This window comes from Oryx dammah, unplaced genomic scaffold (assembly GCF_014754425.2).
Source record: "Oryx dammah isolate SB20612 unplaced genomic scaffold, SCBI_Odam_1.1 HiC_scaffold_2, whole genome shotgun sequence".
In the NCBI taxonomy this organism is placed as follows: domain Eukaryota; kingdom Metazoa; phylum Chordata; class Mammalia; order Artiodactyla; family Bovidae; genus Oryx; species Oryx dammah.
The window spans coordinates 86,127,419-86,148,920 of record NW_024070186.1 but is presented as its reverse complement, the minus strand read 5'-3'; the positions used below and the strand labels follow the sequence as shown (position 1 = coordinate 86,148,920).

At 43.1% G+C, this 21,502-nt stretch overlaps 1 protein-coding gene across 1 annotated transcript in view; it reads right to left on the bottom strand.

Moving 5' to 3' along the window:
• Positions 1 to 20,573, bottom strand: part of MUC4 (mucin 4, cell surface associated) — a 48,498-nt gene extending 27,925 nt beyond the window's left edge. Inside the window, 2 exon segments of the mRNA XM_040250079.1 lie at positions 189 to 905; positions 19,928 to 20,573. Of these exon segments, the coding sequence (XP_040106013.1) occupies positions 189 to 905; positions 19,928 to 20,009 (799 nt within the window). The 5' untranslated portion in view covers positions 20,010 to 20,573.
• Positions 20,574 to 21,502: the final 929 nt, after the last annotated feature.

The window sequence follows — 21,502 nt, the reverse complement described above, 5'->3', positions numbered from 1 at the left end:
GCTTGATTGTTTCTCTGGTCCAGTTTTCATTGACACTGTGGAGACTGGATGGATATGTCTCGGTAGAGTTGGTGATGTGTTTCTTGAGTTTCCTACAGTGGTGTCTGCTGAGGACTTTGTTTTCCATATTTTTGATGTTACTGTAGATGTATGCCTCACATAGGGTGGGAATGAAGTGGTTGTTGCCCCTGAAGGAGATGTCCTCTGGGAAGTGCCTTCTGTAGATTTGTGTGCACGTGTCGATGATGAGACAGTTGATGTACTCACCGCTGTGACAATGGTGGTTTGTGTTCCTCCCGTGATTTTCATGCTCGGAGTCTGGTGGTTCTGAGAAGATGCTGATGTCATTGGAGATGTATTGCTTACATTTGATGGGAAGAACGTTTTGTCTGTTGAGGTTGGTGCTGTCAACATTTTTGATTTTGTTACAAGCATGTGACTCACACCGGATGAGACTGAAGAGATTGTTTTGCCTGAAAGGAATGTCTCATGGGTAGTTTTCAATTGTGTTGCATGTCCACTTGAAGAGGATGAAGGTAATGACTGCCTCACTGCTGTGATGGTGGTGGCTTGGGATTCTTCCTTGGTCTTTCTGAGCAGAGCCTGGTAGTTTTGAGAAGATGCTGATGTGTCCCGAGTAGTGGAACTGGAAGAAAATACCTTTGATTGTCTCTTTCCTCCAACTGCTATTGAGACTGCTGAGGTGACTGGATCAAAATTGCTAGTAACAGAGGGTGATATTTCCTTTGCTTGACCTACAGTGATGTTGGCTGAGGTTGTTCCTGTCATCAGTTCTGATGATGTGGGAGGTGTGTGGCTGATGCTGGAAGGGGACAGGTCCTCAGTAACACTGCTTGTCGGACAGTGTCCGCTTGTCAAAGATGCCCACTGGGTTTGGGCAGTGCCTGTAAATATAAGATACAAGGACTCATGAGACAAGAGTTTCCTTCTGTGATGTTGGAGTTTATAACACAATTATTTTTCACATGTGGCACTCTATATCACAGTGCTTCATAATGAATGGCTGCAGAATTATTAAACCATGTCTAAGACTTCTTTTCTTGTGCTCCAAAATCACAGATTTTATTTTCTTGGGCTCCAAAATTGTTGGCAGCAATGACTGCAGCCATAAAATTAAAAGACTCTTGCTTCTTAGAAGGAAAGCTATGACAAACCTAGACAACATATTAAAAAGCAGAGACATCACTTTGCGGACAAAGGTCCATATAGTCAAAGCTATGGTTCTTCCACTAGTCATGTATGGATGTGAGAATTGGTGCATAAAGAATGCTGAGTGACAAAGAACTGATGCTCTCAAATTGTGGTGCTGGAGAAGACTCTTAAGACTCCCTTGGACTGCAAGGAGATCAAACCAATCAGTCCTAAAGGAAATCAATCCTGAATACTCATTAGAAGTACTGTTGCTGAAGCTGAGGCTCCAATATTTTGGTCACCTGATGAAAAGAGGTGACTCATTAGAAAAGACTTGGATATGGGGAAGTTTGAGGGCAGGGGGAGAAAGGGGCAACAGAGGATGAGATGGTTGGATGGCATCACCAACTCAATGGATATGAGTTTGAGCAAACTTTGGGAGATAATGAAGGACAGGGAGGCCTGGTGGACTGCAGTCCACAAGGTCATAAAGAGTTCGACATGATTTAGCAACTAAACAACAAACAACAGGATTTCTACCAATACTGTGCCACCTAGTCATAAATAATACTGCAATGAATGTCTTTGTGCTAACATTTTCTCCATTATCATAAATTTTCTGGGTTTGGTCATTGAAACTGGCTCAATACACTCCTACTTTCCCCATATAAGGCTTATATGGAAGCCAAGCTACATGAGCTTCCATCTTAGAACAGTGTTTTAATTAAAATACACACACTGTTTATTCAATCACAAAATTTCAAATTTTTGCATATCTTATACAAATATTGTTCGAACATGATAAAGGAGATGAATAGCCTTCTGTATTTTTCATAGCCTCTTTTTCTTTTCCTTAACCTAGTGTTCATCTCTCAGTTTTCCTTCCCACCTGTCTCCTAATCCCATCTCTAAAAAGTTTTCACTCCCCGCCTCCACCCCCACCCCCAGCAACAATCTTATGTTCTTTTCTTTCTCTCTCGTTGTTTTTTAGTTGCTAAGTCATGTCCAGCTCTTTGGGATCCCTTCAACTGTAGCCTGCCAGGCTCCTCCATCCATGGGATTTCCCAGGCAAGAATACAGGAGTGGGTTGTCATTTCCTTCTCTTGGATATCTTCCCAACTCAAGAATCGAACCCATGTCTCCCGCATTGGTAGGCGGATTCTTTGCCATTGAGCCACCAGGGAAGTCCTTCTCTCTCTTGTATCTCATCTCAAACACCTAAGAATTTTGCTGACCCATCAGGACCTTCTTCAAAAAGCAAGAAAAGGGAAATATTGTGAACTTGTGTATTTGATACTTCACATGACTAGATATATGTACTGCTGACAGTACACGTCAATTACTTGTACTGTCTCACATGACTTTGTTTATCAGTATAAAGCATTTGGGAAGCCACCAGGGAAGCCCAAGAATACTGGAGTGGGTAGCCTATCTCTTCTCCAGCAGATCGTCCTGACCCAGGAATCGAATCAGGGTCTCCTGCATTGCAGGTGAATTCTTTACCAACTGAGCTACCAGGGAAGCCCAAACCATTTGGGACCGCACCTAATAACACAAGAGAATTTATGAGGACTCAGTGTATAAGTGATTCCCTCTTCTCTGGAATAAATTTTTTTTCGGGGGGAGGACTCTCTTATATTCAGATATATATATTTTATTTCATTTACTGTCATCTTTTTGGGTGGTCCCTCTACCTACAATCCAGAACTTTCCCTACTTTGCTTTTTAACTGGGAGTAATATGAGTTCTGGTTATTTGTAAAATCACGTGAGAGGTCCTGAAAACAGACCAACCTCAGCAAGCTGTTTTAACAAACCTCAGCAAGCTTTTTTTCAAGGCACCATTGCCTTACAATTGCCAGCAGGCTGGCAAGTAGGTGAGGCACAGAGCCAGGCCTAAGCTACTTTTGGATACATTCCTGTTACTTTCTTTTTCAATCAGAAGGGGGAAAATCGATGTAATGGTAATGAATATGTAATAATGAATCCACCTTTGATTGCATTACTCCAACACAGTCATAAAATATAGCTTTTACTTTTTTTTTTAATCAGAGGAAGAAGCCCCGGAAGACAACAGTGCCTAGGGCCCATAAAAGTCATTGGATGGCCTTTTTTATAGATGCTCTCAACAAAAGTCTACACCCAGTGTTAAAGAGAGAGGTGTAATAGTAGCAGTTTGTTGATGACAAGCTAATTTCATTTTATATTTTACATTAGTTCAGGTACATTATCTGATTTTTCCCCCAAACTACCTTTAATTTAAAAAATTTTTTCTTTAAAAAAACACAGAGCTAACATCTTTTTGATTCAACCCTTAGGTTGACAATAAATTTTTTCTAATACAATTTGTTGTATACAACAATGAATTTAGTTTTTAGTAAATTTGCAGTATTTAGTTCTTTACAGAAATACCTTTCCCATTTATCAGGAGATATTCTCTTAAGTAACATGAACATTAAGGCTAAGACACTGCTTTTTCTTTGAAAAGAGCTTTTTTCTCCAAGGGGAAAATAGCCAGTTTTTCTTTTAAATTAATTAATTATTTTATTGAAGGATAATTGCTTTACAGAATTTTGTTGTTCTCTGTTAAACATCAACATGAATCAGCCATAGATATCTATATATATCCTCTCCCTTTTGAGTAGCCGGTTTTTTTAAATACTTTTGCAAAGGGGGCGGATTTTTCATGATTAGCCAGATTCAAAACATTCCTCTAGGTGCCGAGTGCTCTGACATTCATTCAAGGCCTCAAAAGTAATTTTGTCAGCTGTAACGTGTGTTTGTGCTCAGTCACTCAGCTGTAACACCATGGTGGTAGCCTGCAAGACTCCTCTGTCCATGGGATTCTCCAGGCAAGAATACTGGAACGGGTTGCCACTCCCTTCTCCAGGAGATCTTCCCCATCCAGGGATCAAACCCACATCTCCAGGGTCTCCTGCATTGGGAGGTGGATTCTTTACCACTGATCTACCTGGGAATTTGTCAACTACCTACACTAATTTTAAAAAATCCTATAAAAAGGAATGTGCTTTTGAAATGAAAAAGCATCATCGGTTTTTCCCAAAGAATTTGAATAAAATCAAATTTTAATATTTTTTATTTGAAATGGCCAGTCTTCTCGCTAAAGTTACCAAATACTCCTTCCCTTAAGAGTGCACTGAGAGACAAAAAGATGAAGACAAATTCCTTCCCTGTGGAGAGTAAATAGTATCCTTGCAGGAGGAAAGCACTCGGTCTCAAGGTGTGGTGTGCATTCCTAGGTTGCCAGGCATCACCGAGGCTAAATGATCCCAGGTTAGGTCTGGTCAATAAAACTTTTACCAGGTCAGTGGTTTAGACATGCCTGGAGGGAGGCTTAGAAAAATGCTACAGTAAAGACTAAGGGATGGAGGAGCAGGATTCCTGCAGAGTAAGGTGGCCTGATCAGGGATGCTTCAAACAGTTAAGAAAAAAAAAATCTCAAGAATATAACAACTTACAGCCGTCTTCCTTATGAGGAAGGAGGCAGGATTAGACTAGAGAAGTGACCAGACTATTTTAAACTCCATGGTGTAAAGGAGTGTTAACTCCTTCAACCTGAATTATAGCATTTTTTTAAAAAGCAAATTAAATTTCTACCTTTTTTAATGTTTATTTTTACATTTCTCCCAGTTTAGCAGAAACCTCATGAGTAAGTACACATACTCTAGCCCTGGCCACATCATAACATGATGTTAATCTAATTGATCATGGCTAGTTTTTTTTTTTTTTTCCAGTTTATTTACCAGGCAAAATGTTTAAATTTCAACCTGTTTTATTTTAAATATTTGGCTGCACTCGCACTAGCTATAGACAAAGCCTCAGCCAGCCAGGAGAGTGTACCATCCTCCTGAATTTTATCTTTAAGGTCCACAAGTCTTCAAAACCAAAAAGAAACCTTGAGTCTTTTTTTTCCTCCCTCAGGAACACACTTTTTTTGGTTTCTATTAGCTCCCTTGCTGTTCTCAAAAAAAAAAAAAAAATTAACTTCTGTGCTCACAACTAGTTGGAGGGATGTAGTTCACAGTAAGACAAACTTCTAAAGAAGAATATAGGTTTGAGTGCCATTCCTGGAGTTGACCACAAATTCACGACTTTCTCTTCTTAAGAAAGCAATTTGATGGATAAACAAGTTCCTGCTGTATAGTAAATGGAAGTATGTTCAATATCCTGTGATAACCATAATGGCAAAGGATATATATGTTTATAGCTGAGGCACTTTGCTGTACAGCAGAAGTTAATACAACATCGTTAAGTCCACTATACTTCAATACAACTTTGACTTTCAAGTGAGTGAGAGTGACTATGAATCAGCTCTAATTAATTAAAAAGTGACTCACCCTGTAGCTATAATTTGTTGAAAGTGACTCACCTACTATTTATTAATAGTAACTAATTACAGGTGACACACTTCTAAGCTGGTATGGAAAAATGCATGGATTGAGCTGCAGACCTGTGTTAGAAAGTCCTTGGGTTTCTACTTCACCCCAAATGACTCTGCTTCAATTTTATTTTATTTTTTCAGTTCCACAGGTATTTATTAAGCACTTATCTGAGCAATCTGCTTCAACTTTAAAAGGGGACTTCCTTTATTCAGAATAATGAGTAGACTTGTTTATAGGATTCCATATTCTATACTTGCTCTCTCCTCAGTAAATTTGCACAACTTGGTTTCTCTAGCTTGGATTGGAAGACATACCTCTGCAATTATCATCAGACAGTATATTTCCCTAAGAACATAAATAAAAGCAATACTCTGTCATCTGGCTTTGAGTCACCAGACAGATGCTATTTACATACCAAACTTAGTAAACTTATTATAGATTCTCAGCAATTAAACCTTTTCAGAACCTGCATCACCTCTGTTAAAATCAATATCAGTAGCAAAAGTTTTATGATTGCACAACCCACATTCTTAGGTAAAGGTTTTTGTTTGTTCACTGATGAAAGTAGTACAGCTCCATTTCCAGCAAAATGGCAGAAGAGAGAAGCCTTTACAAAACCTGCAAATGCCAGATAATGTATAAGAAATGTTTTCTATAAATTGAGGATCTTCTGCATAACCTGGAATCCTCAGTGAAAAGATGGCCTAGAAAAACCAGAAAGAAAAAAAAGAAAAAGAAAGCTGAATGAACAATATAATTAAGAACAGAGTTCAGTGATAGAAAAACAGTTGAAAACAGAATTAATAAGGCCAAAACTTGGTTTTTTGGAAGACAAAATAAGCACACTGCTAGCAGAAGGAAAGATATAATAAAGATCAGAGCAAACATAAATGAGATAGAGAATAGAAAAACAATAGAGAGAATTAATTAAACTAAAAGTTGGTTCTTTGGAAAGACCCAATATTGATAAATTTTACCTAGACTGACTAAAGGAAAAAAAAAGAAAGAAGACTCAAATTACTAAAACTAGAAATAAGAATCAGGGCATTATTACCAATTCTACAGAAATTTGAAGGATTATAAGAGATTACTATGAACAATTATACACCAACAAACTGGATAACCTAGATACAATGATCAATGTGTCTCCTAGAAACACAAAATCTATCAAGACTAAGTTATGGACAAATAGAAAATCTAAATAGACATATAACTTGTAAGGAGATTGAAGCAACAAAGAAAAGCACTGGGCCTGATGGCTTCACTAGTGAATTCTACCAAACACTTGAAGAACGAACATCAATCCTTCTCAAACTTTCCCAGTAAGTTGAAGAGGAAGGAGTACTTTCTAACTCATTCTTTTAAGCCAGCATTACCTCGATACTAAACCCAGGCAAAGACACTATAGGAAAAGAAAATGATATCCCTTATGACAATATTCCTTATGAACATTGATGCAAAAATCCTCAACAAAACAATAGCAAGCTGAGTTCAGCAGTATATTAAAAGGATTATACACCATGACCAAATGAGATTTATTTCTGAAATGCAATATTGATTCAACATAAGAAACTTGATTAGGGTGATATATCATATTAACAAAATGAAGGGGAGAAATGACATGATCACCTAAACTGATGCAGAAAAAGCATTTGATAAAATTTGACACTCTTTCATGATAAAAAGCCTCAACAAACTAGAAGTAGAGGGAAACTACATCAATAAAATGAAAGTCATATACGAAAATGCCATGGCAAATATCATACTCAATGGTGAAACACTGCAGTGTTTCTCTTTAAGATCAGGAACAAGGCAAGGGTGCCTGTTTTCGCCACTTCTATTCAACACAGTACTGGATTAGTCACTTAGTCGTGTCTGACTCTTTTCAACCCCATGGACTGTAGCCCTCCAGACTCCTCTGTTCATGGGATTGTTCAGGCAAGAATACTGGAGTGGGTTGCCATTCCCTTCTCCAGGGGATCTTCCCGACCCAGAGATCGAATCTGGGTGTCCTGTATTTCAGGTGGATTCTTTACCATTTGAACCACCAAGGAAGCTGTATAATATAAAAAAATTATAGCCCAAAGGTCAAGCAATACAAAATTTAATAAATATTGAGAAGAATCCAACAGTTAATAGAATAAAATTCTAGCCAGTATCTACTTTTGTGTAAGTAAAAGATTATCATATAGAAAACTTGTTCTATTAACAGTATCTTCTAGAAAGGGAAGAAATTATAAAGAAACAGGCTATGTTAGAGATCTAGTTAAGTGCCCTCCTTTTACAAATTAGAGACTGAGACTCAATCTTAATAAGTAACTTGTCCAAGATAAGTGCTGGGAGTTCTAGCCAAATCAATTACACAAGAAAAAATAAAATAAAATAAAAGTCATCCAAATTGGAACGAGAAATAAGTAAAATTGTCCGTTTGCAGACGAAGATGTGGGACTATTGGAACCCTTGTTCTCTGTTGGTGGAAATATAAAATGGTATAGTCAGGATGGCAGGAACAGTATGGCAGTTCTTTAAAAAAAATAAAAATAGAATTACCATATGATCCAGTAAGTAAGTCCTATACATCAGCAAAAAAAAAAAAAAAGAGATTTTTGGTGGTAGTGTTTTTGTTAGTGACAAATATAAAGTACCTAAGAATAAACCTAACAAATGATATGGCTAATCTTTATGGACAAAGTTAAATGATATTAAAATATATTAAAGAAGACATACTCATTATATAAAAATTGTAAAATATAGATCTTTGAAAGACCAAACCGCATAATCTTACCCAGGCAATCACATTGGTATGTGTCCTTCTATAATTTTTCTTATGCTTTAAAAAATACATAGTTACCTAGTATACATAACTTTGTATTCTTTTAAAAAATTTTATTGATATAATAAGCATTTCTTCATGCTTTTATTCTTTGTTCAGATACCCTGAAGAAAGACAGACCTTTTCTGTCTTGGATGGCAGTTCTTTGTCTCCCTCTGTTTGTAGGCCTGGAAGAGCTGGCTCAGGGGGATTGGGCCAGCTAAGGTCAACAGCAAGATCTTGGATGTCTAGGTGAACACCACTGACTAGGCTCTGGAGGCTTCCCTTTACGAACAAAGCCACCCCCTCAGCCTGAATACTTGCATTGTTACCATTCCCATCTCCCTACAAGCAGCAGTAGCGCTGGGGCAGGCCTCTCTCCTGGAGCGCTTCCTCCATGTGTCCCGCTATAACCACCTCTCTGTGAAATAATGGGAGCTCAAGAATCATGTACCCTTTGCTTGTATATTTTTCCTTAATAAACCTTTATGTTCTTTCCATATGTTGCTAGTGTGTTGGGAGTGGAGGGGAAGGGAAGAGAGAGAGAGAGTCTGTGTCCCTTGTGGAACACTGGACATCATTTTTACATCAAATAATATTCCCATGTTAACTTATTGTTGGACACTTAGCCTGTTTCCAGTGTATTGCTATGATAAAGTTTTGATGACTATCTTTCTGAATGATATTTTGTTTTGTTTTCTTTGTTCAGCTCATTTCCTCAACATAAATTTCTGTAAGTAGAATGACTGGTTAATGCTTATAAAAGTCTTCATGTCATGAATGAAAGCTGAAAGCGTTAATCACTCAGTTGTATCAACCCCATGGACTGTAGCCTGCCAGGCTCCCCTGTCCATGGAATTCTCCAGGCATGAATACTGGAGTGGGTAATCATTTCCTTCTCCAGGGGATCCTCCAGACCCAGGAACTGAACCCGGGGTCTCCTGCATTGCAGTCAGATTCTTTACCATCTGAGCCACCGTGGAAGCCCCATGTCATTAATACATACTGCCAAATTTCTTTGCAGAAAAGTCATGCCAAAGTATAGTCCCATTGGCAGTGGATGAGCGAGAACGGCCCAATATCTTCTTCCTTTGAGAAAAATCTTGTCAAACAGGGCTGTGTCCTTTTGAGCCTTTAGAGAACTTGCTAACTATAAGGTGAGTGGATTAGAGCCTCCTGCTCCAGCGTGTCACCCACAAAGTTTCAGCTTTCTGCTCTTGTTTCCTGATTTGTGGGGCTCTTCGCCAGCTGTGCCTAGAGCAGTGGAGCACCAAGGAAATCACCCAATGGCAAGATTCACCTTGAAGAGAAAACTGACTCCCCAGTGGGCAGCAGTGCCCTGAAAGGTGTGTAGAAGCTGGAGGAAAGACAGAACCATGCACCTGGCTGTCCTGTGCAGGGAGTCCAGGCCATTTGTGCGTGTGTCCGTCTCAGAATGGGCACAGCCCCTGAGCTCATGCGGACGCAGCCGCAGTCCCTCTCACAGAGGAGGAGACAGGATGTGTGACTTGTTGCTCACAGAGAGCTGGGTCTGCACTTCCCAGGTCAAGGATGAGGATGTCGTCCTCTCAGACATTCTTGGCGACTAAAGGCTGAAATTTCTGAGAGCTTTCTTTGTTGGGGGTGGTCAGGATTTGATAGCTGAAGACTTTCCAGAGCTGTCCCTCAGAGGTGATGGGTTGGTGCTAGATGAAGGATGCGGAGGCCGCTGGAGCCCCTGCTCTCGGAACTGTGGCAATGGAACTGGAGGCTGTGCTTCGTGTTCTTGCTGTTATCTTAGAGGAAACAGAACCTGTGGCCACTGTTGTGTCTGCTGGGTATTTTTCCTCCATTGTCCCTAGAATTCAAGATGAGGAAAGATGCTAATTCCAAATGCCCTTAGGATGACTGAGCCCATGATGGAGCCAGTGCCTGGAATGATGGCAGGCGTACAGGAATTACTTGGCAGACATCTGTTGAATGGATGAACTCAAGGTATCCTCAGCTGGTTGGTCCTGGTTGGTTCCTTCAGCTGAGGTTGGAGAGAGGGTTAAACGGCATCTATTTCTCCTGTGACTGTCACAGTGGTCCAGGAGCCAGGAGGAGAACAATACAATGGCCGCAGTCTGGGAAGCGTGAACACGGCTGGGGCAAAAGGTAGCCAGACTCCTGAGGCTTCCCTAGGCTAGGACGGTGTGCCTGCCTTAGTGGGGGTCAGGGAGAGATGAGCTCCAAGACCAAGATGGTGGAAGCTGGAGATGGGGGCACTGAAAAGGAAAGTTGGAGTGGTGCTGGTAAGCTGATGGTCAAAGCTGGATTGTGACACTTTTTGACTTGGTTCCAGAGCTTCTGGGATTATCATCAGGGTAACTGTGGTATTGCCACACCAGATGCTGGGAGACATTAGATTAAATAACTTGTGGTGATATCCAAGGTGAAGAAACGGTGGTCAATAGGCATTGTTTGAGATATGACTTCGGTGAGTATAGTTGGAAAGAGGAGACAAAGTTCTTGCTTTGAAGCCAGCTATAAAGATGAATTCTAAATGATTTTATTTTATGTTATTGACATAATTTTTTTCCATCAGCTCTAAGAAGGTGGCTCCATTTACTGATGAGGAAAAGGAAGAAAGGCTTAAGAAATCTGTAACAACATCAGTGATTTTTCCATTGTCCTGATTCCCTCAGAACACAGGTCAGCTGGTCTTTGACTTGAAGGAGTAGAGAATGAAGTGGGAAAATGATATGGTAGTAGCTATTATGATTCAATGTTTGATTGGTTGTTTTAGCTGTGATTCCAGACAAACACAGTACCTCTGATGCCCACTAACAAGGTCCTTTCTGAGGCTGACAGGGACAAGTCAATGGAGACAAGGCCACAGAGTACTTAAGAGTGTGAGTTCCACAGATTCACAGATATAGAAAACAAACTTATGGTCTCCAAAGGGGAAGAGGGGAGGGATAAATTAGGAATCCAGGATTAACAGATATACACTGGTGGTGGTTTAGTGGCTAAGTTGTGTCTGACTCTTGTGACCCCATGGACTGTAGCCTGTCAGGCTCTTCTGTCCATGAGAATTTTCAGGCAAAAATACTGGAGTGGGTTGCCATTTCCTTCTCCAGGGGATCTTCTGGACCCGGGAATCAAACCTGGTTCTCCTGCATTGCAGGCAAATTACTACATTGTAGGCAGATTCTTTACCAACTGAGCGAAGACTGAGAGAAGCCTAACAGATACACCCTCAGTTCAGTTCAGTTGCTCAGTCGTGTCCAGCTCTTTAAGACCTCACGGACTCCATCATGCCAGGCCTCCCTCCATCACCAGCTCCCGGGGTTTACTCAAACTTATGTCCATTGAGTCGGTGATGCCATCCAATCATCTCATCCTCTGTCGTACCCTTCTCCTCCCGCCTTCAATCTTTTCCAGCATCAGGGTCTTTTCCAATGAGTCAGTTCTTCTCATCAGGTGGCCAAAGTATTGGAGTTTCAGCTTCAGCATCAGTCCTTCCAATGAATATTCAGGACTGATTTCCTTTAGGATGGACTGGTTGGATCTCCTTGCAGTCCAAGGGATTCTCAAGAGTCTTCTCCAACACCACAGTTCAAAAGCATCAACTCTTCGGTGCTCAGCTTTCTTTACAGTCCAACTGTCACATCCATACATGACTACTGGAAAAACCATAGCCTTGACTAGACGAACAGATACACACTGCTACATACAAAATAGATAAACAACTAGATCCTACTGAATAGCACAGGAAATTATGGTCAATGATTTCAATTAACCATAATGGAAAGGAGCATGAATATATATATACATATATATGTATATATATTCTTTACGTAACTGAATCACTTTGCTGTATACCAGAAACTAACACAACATTGTAGATCACCTATACTTCAATTTTTTCTTTTTAAGTGTCAGTTTCAGTGTCAAACTGACCAACATTCACATGTAACTTGGGCAAGTTACTTGACCTCTCTGAGTCTTGAGGTCCTTATCTATAAAAGTGGGATGAGGGTTGCTGCTGCTGCTAAGTCGCTTCAGTCATGTCCGACTCTGAGCAAACCCTTAGACAGCAGCCCACCTGGCTCCCCCACCCCAGGATTCTCCAGGCAAGAACACTGGAGTGGGTTGCCATTTCTTTCTCCAATGCATGAAAGTGAAAAGTGAAAGTGAAGTTGCTCAGTCGTGTCCGACTCTTCGCGACCCCATGGACTGCAGCCTACCAGACTCCTCCGTCCATGGGATTTTCCAGGCAAGAGTACTGGAGTGGGGTGCCATTGGGATGAGGGTAGATGCTAGTAATACCAAGGGGTACAGTATGTAAAATAGTTAGCCCAGTATCTAAACTCAATAAAAGGCACTCTGCACTGTCTGCTGTCTTCGTGTCTACAAAGTCCTGCGTGCATACTCAGTTGCTTCAGTCATGTCTGACTCTTTTAAACCCCGTGGACTGTAGCCCACTGGGCTCCTCTGTCCATGGGATTTTCCAGGCAAGAATACTAGAATATGTTGCCATGCCCTCCTCCAGGGGGTCTTTCTGACCCAGTGATCAAACCCAATCTCTTGCATCTCCTGCATTGGCAAGAGGGTTCTTTACCACTGGTGCCACCTGGGAAGCCCTGAGAGCCTGGCAAAGGCAGCAGTCCTTGTGACCGTGTCCTTATTAGGGCAGAAGGTCAGCTTGCTGATGATTTTACCACTCCCTTCCCAGATCTTTGCTGCTACCACCAGGCCATGCCATAGCACTTTCTGCTGGGACTCCTACAGCCAGTTCTTAACTGGTTTCCAATTCACCCTTGCCCCTTTCCAATCCATTTCCCTCCAGGAATCCAGAGCAGCCATTCCAAAGTTCAAACCTGATCATATCACTTCTTTACCTATAACCCTGTACTGTCTGCCCATCTTGTGCTAAGTGCTAAGTCACCTCAGTCGTGTCCAACTCTTTGCGACCCTATGGACTGTAGCCTGCCAGGCTCCATGGTCTGTGGGATTCTCCAGGCAAGAATACTGGAATGGGTTGCCATGCCCTCCCCCAGGGTATCTTCCCGACACAGGGATCGAACCCAAATCTCTTACATCTCCTGTATTGGCAGGCAGGATCTTTACCACTAGCACCACCTGGGAATCCCATGTCTGCCCATCTTAGTTCCTTAAAATCCACACTCCATTTCACCATTTACAAGGTCTTACCACATCCGGATCTGCCTACCTCTTTCAAGTACTCCTAAGGGCCAAGGTCTCTCCTTACCCTGCACGTCTTCCCCTGCCTGGCTCATGTTCCCTCTCCCTCCTCCACCCTCCCCCCGCCCCAATTTCCACCTCATTTTATTACTTAGACTTGGGTCTCAGCTCATATGCACAGCACTTCCTCAGAAAGGCCTTCATGAACTTATCAATCTAAATGAAGTTTCCCTACTTTGCTCTCATCATAATACTTGTTCAACATAACACCACATTTGAGGAATTTTTCTGTAATTATTTTGTAACTCTCTGCACACTAGATCTTAGCTCCAGGAGGCTGGGCCTCGGCTGTTTCATTCTTCTCTGTGTTCACACAGCGCTGCCCTGGAACAATGTCAGGCACAACTCCTTAAATAGTTGTTTGACTAACAAACGTATGAATGAATGAACAGATGACTATCTCAGCATGAGGTGTGGGTGCTGCTGTTCATCCTCCATTGATGAGCCGGGCTGGTTTACAGAGCTTGTGTGTCACAATGCTAATGCAGTGACCCGCCTTCTAGACCCAGCTTCCCGATTTATGGGCTGCATGACCACACACAAGCTTTGGAGGCAGAAACCATGACTTCATTATCCTTGTGTCTAGAACATTTGGCACGAGTCAAAATTCAGCAAGTGAATGAGTAACTCCTCACTCTTTTCTGTTCTGAATTCCCTCAAACTCATTATCAAATTCAAGCTGCAATTTTGGTTGGGGGCTTCTATACAGATCAGAGATGTCTATGCAGACCTTAAAAGTGCACACGTGGAGAATCCGGCTTCTTGTTGCATAAGCCAGTGCCCTCCACAGGACTGGCCGTGACTCTGGAGGCTGCAAAACACAGACGCCTAGTTTCTGGGCCCACTTTGGAATCTCAAGGAAAATGTTGAGTATTTAAAACTCTATAAAATGCCAAAAATGGAGTTCACTTCAACTCAACTCTTTAGTGCTGTGCTGGGAATGAGGACACAATGGTGAGTAGGGCTCTGCTTGCCATGAATCAGCCTAGTAGAATGTGAAAGGTAGGAACTAGAAGAAGAGATGGCCTGGAAAGTCTCCAGTCCTGTGCTTGGGAGAGATGGCTTTGCGGGCTCCATCAGTGCCCCTCTGAAGCATTCAGAGGGGCCACAAAACCAGAGAACAGACACAGTAGCAAACCACTTGTTTGAGCACATAAAAGGCCAACCGTTTCTTGGCCTCTCCTGGCAAGGGAGACATAAATTACTGGTGTGTCAAACTCTGTAAGGACAGCCTCTGCATCTGGAACAGAGCCCAGTAACCAAGGGTGTGGAGGAGCTTGCTGTGCAAGGAACTGTGCAGCCACCATGTCCGAGCACGGGGCATCTGTCCACGGTGGAGCTGCATTCAGCATCAGTTCATGCAAGAAGACACATTCTTTTACTTTTTTTTTTTTTTTAGTGTACGGTGTCATTTGGTTTTTGTTTGTTTGTTTTTTTAACTTTTTATTTCGTATTGGGGTATATAGCCAATGAGAACTGACTCATTGGGAAAGACCCTGATGCTGGGAAAGATTGAAGGCAGGAGGAGAAGGGGATGACAGAGGATGAGATGGTGGATGGCATCACCGACTCAATGGACATGAGTTTGAGCAAACTCCGTGAGTTGGTGATGGACAGGGAAGCCTGGTGTGCTTCAGTCCATGGGGTTGTAAATAATCAGACATAACTGAGCGACTGAACTGATATCACCAATTAACAGTGTTTGATAGTTTCAGGAGATCCGTGAAGGGACTCAGCCATACATGTACATGTACTCATTTTCCCCCAAATTCCGCTCCCATCCAAGTTGGCACATAACGTTGAGCAGAGTTTCATGTGCCATACAATAGGTCCTTGTTGGTTAACCATTTAAAATGTAGCAGTGTTTTTAAGCAGTGTTCCCTAACTATCCCTTTACCTCTGGCAATTCTAAGTTTGCTTTCTGTAAGTCTCTTTCTGTTTTGTAAGTTCATTTGTATCATTTCTTTTTAGATTCTATATCTGAGGGAAGTCATATGTTATCTCTCATTCTCTGTCTGACTTACTTCACTCAATATGACACTTTCTAGGTCCATCCATGTCACTGCAAATGGCATTATTTCATTCTTTTAATGGCCAAGCAATATTCCATGTATATAAGTATCACATCTTCTTTATCCATTCCTCCATTGATGGACATTTAGGTTGCTTCCATGTCTTGGCTGTTGTAAACAGTGCTGCAATGAACATTGGGGTGCATGTGTCTTTTCGGACCATGGTTTTTTCTGGATATATTCCCAGGAGTAGGATTGTAGGGTCATATGTTAGCTCTATTTTTAGTTTTTAAAGGCACTTCCACACTGTTCTCCATAGTGGCTGTACCAATTTACATTCTCACCAATAGGGTAGGAGGATTCTCTTCTCTCCACACCCTCTCCAGCATTCATTGTTTGTGGATTTTTTGATGATAGCCAATCTGGCTGGTGTGAGGTGATATCTCATTGTATTTTGATTCTCATTTCTCTGATAATTAGTGATGTTGAACATCTTTTCATATGTCTATTGGCCATCTGTATGTCTTTTTTGGAGAAATATCTATTTAGGTCTTCTGGCCATTTTTTGAGTGGGTTGTTTCTTATTATTATGTTAAGTGTCATGAACTGTTTGTAAATTTTGGAGATTAATCATTTATCAGTCACATCATTTGCAAATATTTTCTCCCAGTCTGTGGGTTGTCTTTTGGCTTTGTTTATTGTTCCCTTTGCTGTGCAAAAGCTTTTGAGTTTAAATAGATCCCATTTGTTTATTTTTTATTTTTATTTCTATTATTCTAGGAGGTGGATTGAAAAAGATGTTGCTGTGATTTATGTCACAGAGTGTTTCACCTATGTTTTTTTTTTTTTTCCTCTAGGAGTTTTATAATGCCCAGTCTCACATTTAAGTCTTTAATCTATTTTGAGCTTATTTTTGTGTATGGAGTTAAAAAATGGTCTATTTTCATTTTTTTACATGTAAGAGCCACATTCTGAATAAACCAAGTGGACACTTGCAAACCTACAGGAAAATGGGAGGTGTTTTTTAAAGAGATCATAGATCTTTTAGATGAATGAGGATGTCTCCAAGCCAACAGAAATGTCCTTTCCATTCTACCTCTATCACCCTCCTGCCCTAGTCTCCCAGCTCTAAAATGCAGTGGTCCCGAAATAATGCTATTTGCAGCAACATGAATGGACCTAGAGATTATCATACTAAATGAAATAAATCAGAGACAAATATCACATGATATCACTTACATGTGGAATCTAAATAATAATACAAATGAACCTGTATGCAAGACAGAAATAGCTGCACAGACATAGAAAACAAGCTTACGGTTACCAAAAGGGAAAAGAGGGGCAGTGATAAATTAGGAGTATGGGATTAATAAATATGCCCCACTATATACAAAATAGATAAACAAGAACCTACTGTAAAGCACATAGAACTATATTCAATATCTTACAATAACCTATAATGGAAAAGAATCTGAAGCTGTACACTTGAAACTAACACAGTCTTGTAAATCAACTATAGTTTAATACATTTTAAAATAAAATAAAAATGCAGTGGGCCCTCTCTCTCTTCTGTGTCAGTGTGTCCTAAGTCCCTTCAGTCATGTCTAGCTCTTTACAACTCTATGGACTGTAGCCCGCCAGGATCCTCTGTCCATGGGATTCTGCAGGTAAGAATACTGGAGTGGGTTGCCATGCCCTCCTCCAGGGGATCTTCCAGACCCAGGGATCGAACCTGTGTCTTATGTCTCCTGCACTGGGAGGTGGGTTCTTTACCAGTAGCACCACCTGGAAAGCCCCTGTTTTGTACTAGATACAACCTTATTTTATCTTCACCACTACCCTGAGTAATAGCGCCTTTTCATTTCACTAATTTTGCCAATGAAGTCTGTGAGCTAAATGTTCTATTCTCCTATCCCCTGGGCTGGTAAGTGGCAAACTTGACATGGGGTCTTTGGGTTTGAACTTCCTGCTTTTTGCTCTACATTTTGCTGAGCCATTGACCTAAACTTGATGGATTTTCCTATCAGGACCTCTTGTTCAGGGACTTTCTCCTTTTGCATGTGTGCAAGCACAGGGATGGTTTCCCAAGGTGGGGCAGACCCCAGTGGAGGGTTCAGATTCCCCTGCTGGCGATGCTGGCGAGTTGGGTGGGCCTCTCCTAGATAGAGTAGTGGTTCTTAGAGAGAAGGGGACAGGAGAGCCCTCCCCTGGGGCTCTCCCCACAGGGGCTCTCCCCTGTGGACCTCCCTTCTCCTGCACTTGCTACAGTCTCACCTCCCAGGAGCTGTGGAGGGTGGTGGCCCTTCGGTTACCAGGCCACTAAGAGTATGGGAGACTGAGGCTTATCTTGACTTAGTTTTCTTGCCAGAGGGTGTGGAATTAGGGTTTCCAGGCTTCCTTCTGAGCCATTTCTACCAGAAGCCACCAGTAGACACCAAGTCTCTGCTGGCTCCCTGTCCAGCCTGCCTCTGTCCACCTTTCTCTTCTTTTCCCTTCAAGAGCCAGGGCTTTTTCCTACTGAAGCCCTTACCCTGTAACACTTTCAATGGAAACCCCAGTGTTTCTCCTTCCAACCTGGGGTGGAGGCTCAGACACCTGCTCCAGAGAGGACTCTGGCCTGGATGAGGGTGCTGGCACCATATGGAAGCAGACCCTGGGCTAAGACATAGGCAAGTCACCTGTAGGCACCCCCTCAGGGAGCCAAGAGAATGAGACTGACCAGTTCCCACTTCTCCAGAAGCCCCCACCCAGCAGATGTGGGGGGCTCACTGCTCGACCCATGGAGACTACTTTTCCCTCCAAGGTCCTCTGGATACTCCACCACATGCCTGGGAGGCCAACTCCCAGCCCACTCCCCCTCTTTTCCTGGCCCTCTTCCATCCTGTGCCCTTTCCCACTGCATGGGACTCAGATCCAGGGCACCTGTGTGCGGCTTCAGGACAACCTTCCACCTTCAAGGTCTGCCCCTCATTCACACCCATCTTCTCTTGCTACTCCCACCCCACTTCTTGCCCTTTCGGGCTCCTCTCCACACACTTCCTGGCTCCTCTTGAGCTTGATGACCTTAATGCAAGGCCAAGCGCAGAGCTGGTACTAAACATTTTTGTGTGCTGATTTTAAATCACAGAATGCTAAAACTTAAGGACTTAGCAAACCAGAGGTCATGCCATCCACCACCCTGCTTTTTGCATGGGGAAGTGAGGCCTGGAAAGATATACAATGGGAACTGGTTACAGGACCAGATCACTCATTGGCAAAGCCAAGACCACACCCAAGGTCCCTAAATCCTATCCATCTTCTCCCCATTGCCCATGGCCATATCTTCTACAGACACCCCTCAGTCTACCCCCAGGAACACATCCTGAATGGCTGGTAGCTGCAGGCTCTGCAGGCTCCTACTGGCCTCCGTTTCCTCACTGTGATGAGTAGTGAGGATGAGGGGGTGGGTGTGAGGATGGTAGAGATTGTGGGGGTTCCATTTGCTCTTAGCCAAGCCCTTAAATGTGGCAAGGAAGATGGAATCTTCCACATCCCTGGCATTGCGTCTCTCATTATCTCTAAGACATAAGGTGTGTTCCTCTGACCCACCTTATAAGGAATGAGTCCTCGGGTGAAGTGAAGTCTTTTTCAGGCCTCCTGAGGAGGCAAGGGAGCTGTGATTACATCTTTGCTGTGGGCTATTGACCACTTCCCCTGTGGTTCAACTGGTAAAGAATCTGCCTGCAGTGCGGGAGACCTGGGTTCGATCCCTGGATTGGGAAGATCCCCTGGAGAAGGAAATGGCAACCCACTCCAGTATCCTTGCTTGGAAAATGTCATGGATAGAGGAGCCTGGTGGGCTGCAGTCCATGGGGTCGCAAAGAGTCGCTCACAACTGAGCAACTAACACTTATTTACTTGTCTCCTCCTCCCTCCTCCTCCTCCCTCTGTACCTGTTTCTCCCTTGTCTTTCCCTATGACCCTACATCTTTCTATAAGTTTTTCTTCCAGCTTGGTCACGGAGCTTTCCTGTTTTTCTGTGTCATTCCTTCTCCTCAACTTTCTCTCTCTTTCCACAGTTCTGCTTACCTGGTTCTCCCTGTGGGTTTTCCCCAAGCCAGGCTGTTCCTCCCAACGTCTCCCTGCTTCTCTCTGACTCTCTTTCCTCCTTCCTCTGTCTGTCTAGCATTCTGTTTCTCTCTCCCTCATCTTGTGTTATCTCTGCCCACTCACCTCTCTCTGCCTCTCTCTTTGTCCCCCCACGAAAGACCGCAGCTCCTCGGAGGCTCAGTGAAGTCAGCCACCCTCAGCCCCAAATGCTGCCCCAAGTACATCACTTACCCAGGACCGCTGGCCCAAGGAGGTAGGAACACAAGCAGCTCAGGAACACGCAGGGGAGCCTCCTCCAGTGGGTACCCCTCATGGCTCCGGAAAGGGTCCCTCACGCTCCCCCAGGAAGGTCCTCGGCACAGAAGCGACGGTGTGAGGAGCAGAGGTGAATCTGTCCCCACTGGCTGCTGGCCTTAAATAGGTGTGTTTCACCGAGGGGCCAGAGTACCAGAGGAGGACAAAAGAAGGTGTGGCCCCCATGCCAATCATCCTTGCCTCGTCTTTTCTTTCCTCAGCCTCCACCCCCTTCCTCCACCAAGGAAGAATATAAACACCAATACACCCATTTCTGCATTCCTAGGCAGCCTGAGCCAGGTAGAGGGAGGGGCATGTAGGGGAATAGAAACCTGGACGCCCTGAAAATGAGGGCCCCACAGATGAGCCCACCCTCCTGCCTGGTGTTTTGCCTGGGCTGCCCATGTCTTGCCAGCACTTTGGACTGCCACAGCGGGAGCAGCTAAGTCATTTCAGAAGATCGAGCAGGTCAGAACAGGGAAGAGAGGGGCCAAGAGGCAGTGAGTTTGGGGCTGTACACCTAGGAAAAGAAATGAAATTTGAGAAGATCCTAAGAAACATAGAAAGTGGGAGGAAAGATGTGGGGTGAGAGGCAGGAATCAGAGATACCCCATATGCAACTTGTGGGCTGGAGCATTGGGCTCAGTATATCTGCTCAGTCAGGCAATCCCCGGCAATCCTGTGGTTGAGACTTCGCGTTCCAGTGCAGAAGATGTGGGAGCTAAGTATTCCCACATGCCTCGTGGCCAAAAAACCAACACATAGAGCAGAGGCAATATTGCAGCAAATTCAATAAAGACTTCAAAGTGGCCCACATTAAAAAATAAAATCTTAAAATAATATCTGCTCCATGTCAGGAAAAGTGTCCACCCTCGCCGTATGGTGGATTTCCTCTTTCCACTAGAGGGTGAAACAGAGTCAGGGTCTTTAAAGTCTGAGGCAGCCTGGGGAAGCAAGCTTGAGGAATCTGAGGTGGAGAGTGGGGTTGAGAGTAGAACCTAGGGAGAAGGAATTTTGACCCCACGAGGAAGTAGGAGCTGCTTCTGGAGACTTTGGCACTCCAGTCACCTATTTTGTCTTCTTGGGACTCGCAGGCATAACTAAGAAGGAAGAGAAAGCCTCAGCTGGGTGTGCCAGGCAGAATCTGAAGGTGAGAGAAGGTAGCTAGTTAGTTCTTCAAAGGACAGCAATGGTGATCTTCCCTTGCTCTTTGCCACATCTAGAACCTTTGCTTCTGGTTCCTCCAGACTTGATTCCCTGAGCGTGGAATCTGTGGAGTGATTGGTCCCTGAGCAAGAAGCTCAGGCTTCCACTGCACAGCCCAGGATGAATCGGTATGTCCACATTCCCAGGCAGAACTTGGAGTCATCCAGAAAGGACTGGAGGGCTACACTGTGGTGCCATCTCAGAGGACCAGGAAGGCTCCACCACCCTGCTGCCTACTTGCTTTCTGAAGCTGAAATTCTAGTTACAGCCAAAATCAAAAGCCTGGACCATCCAGGTATAATGCAA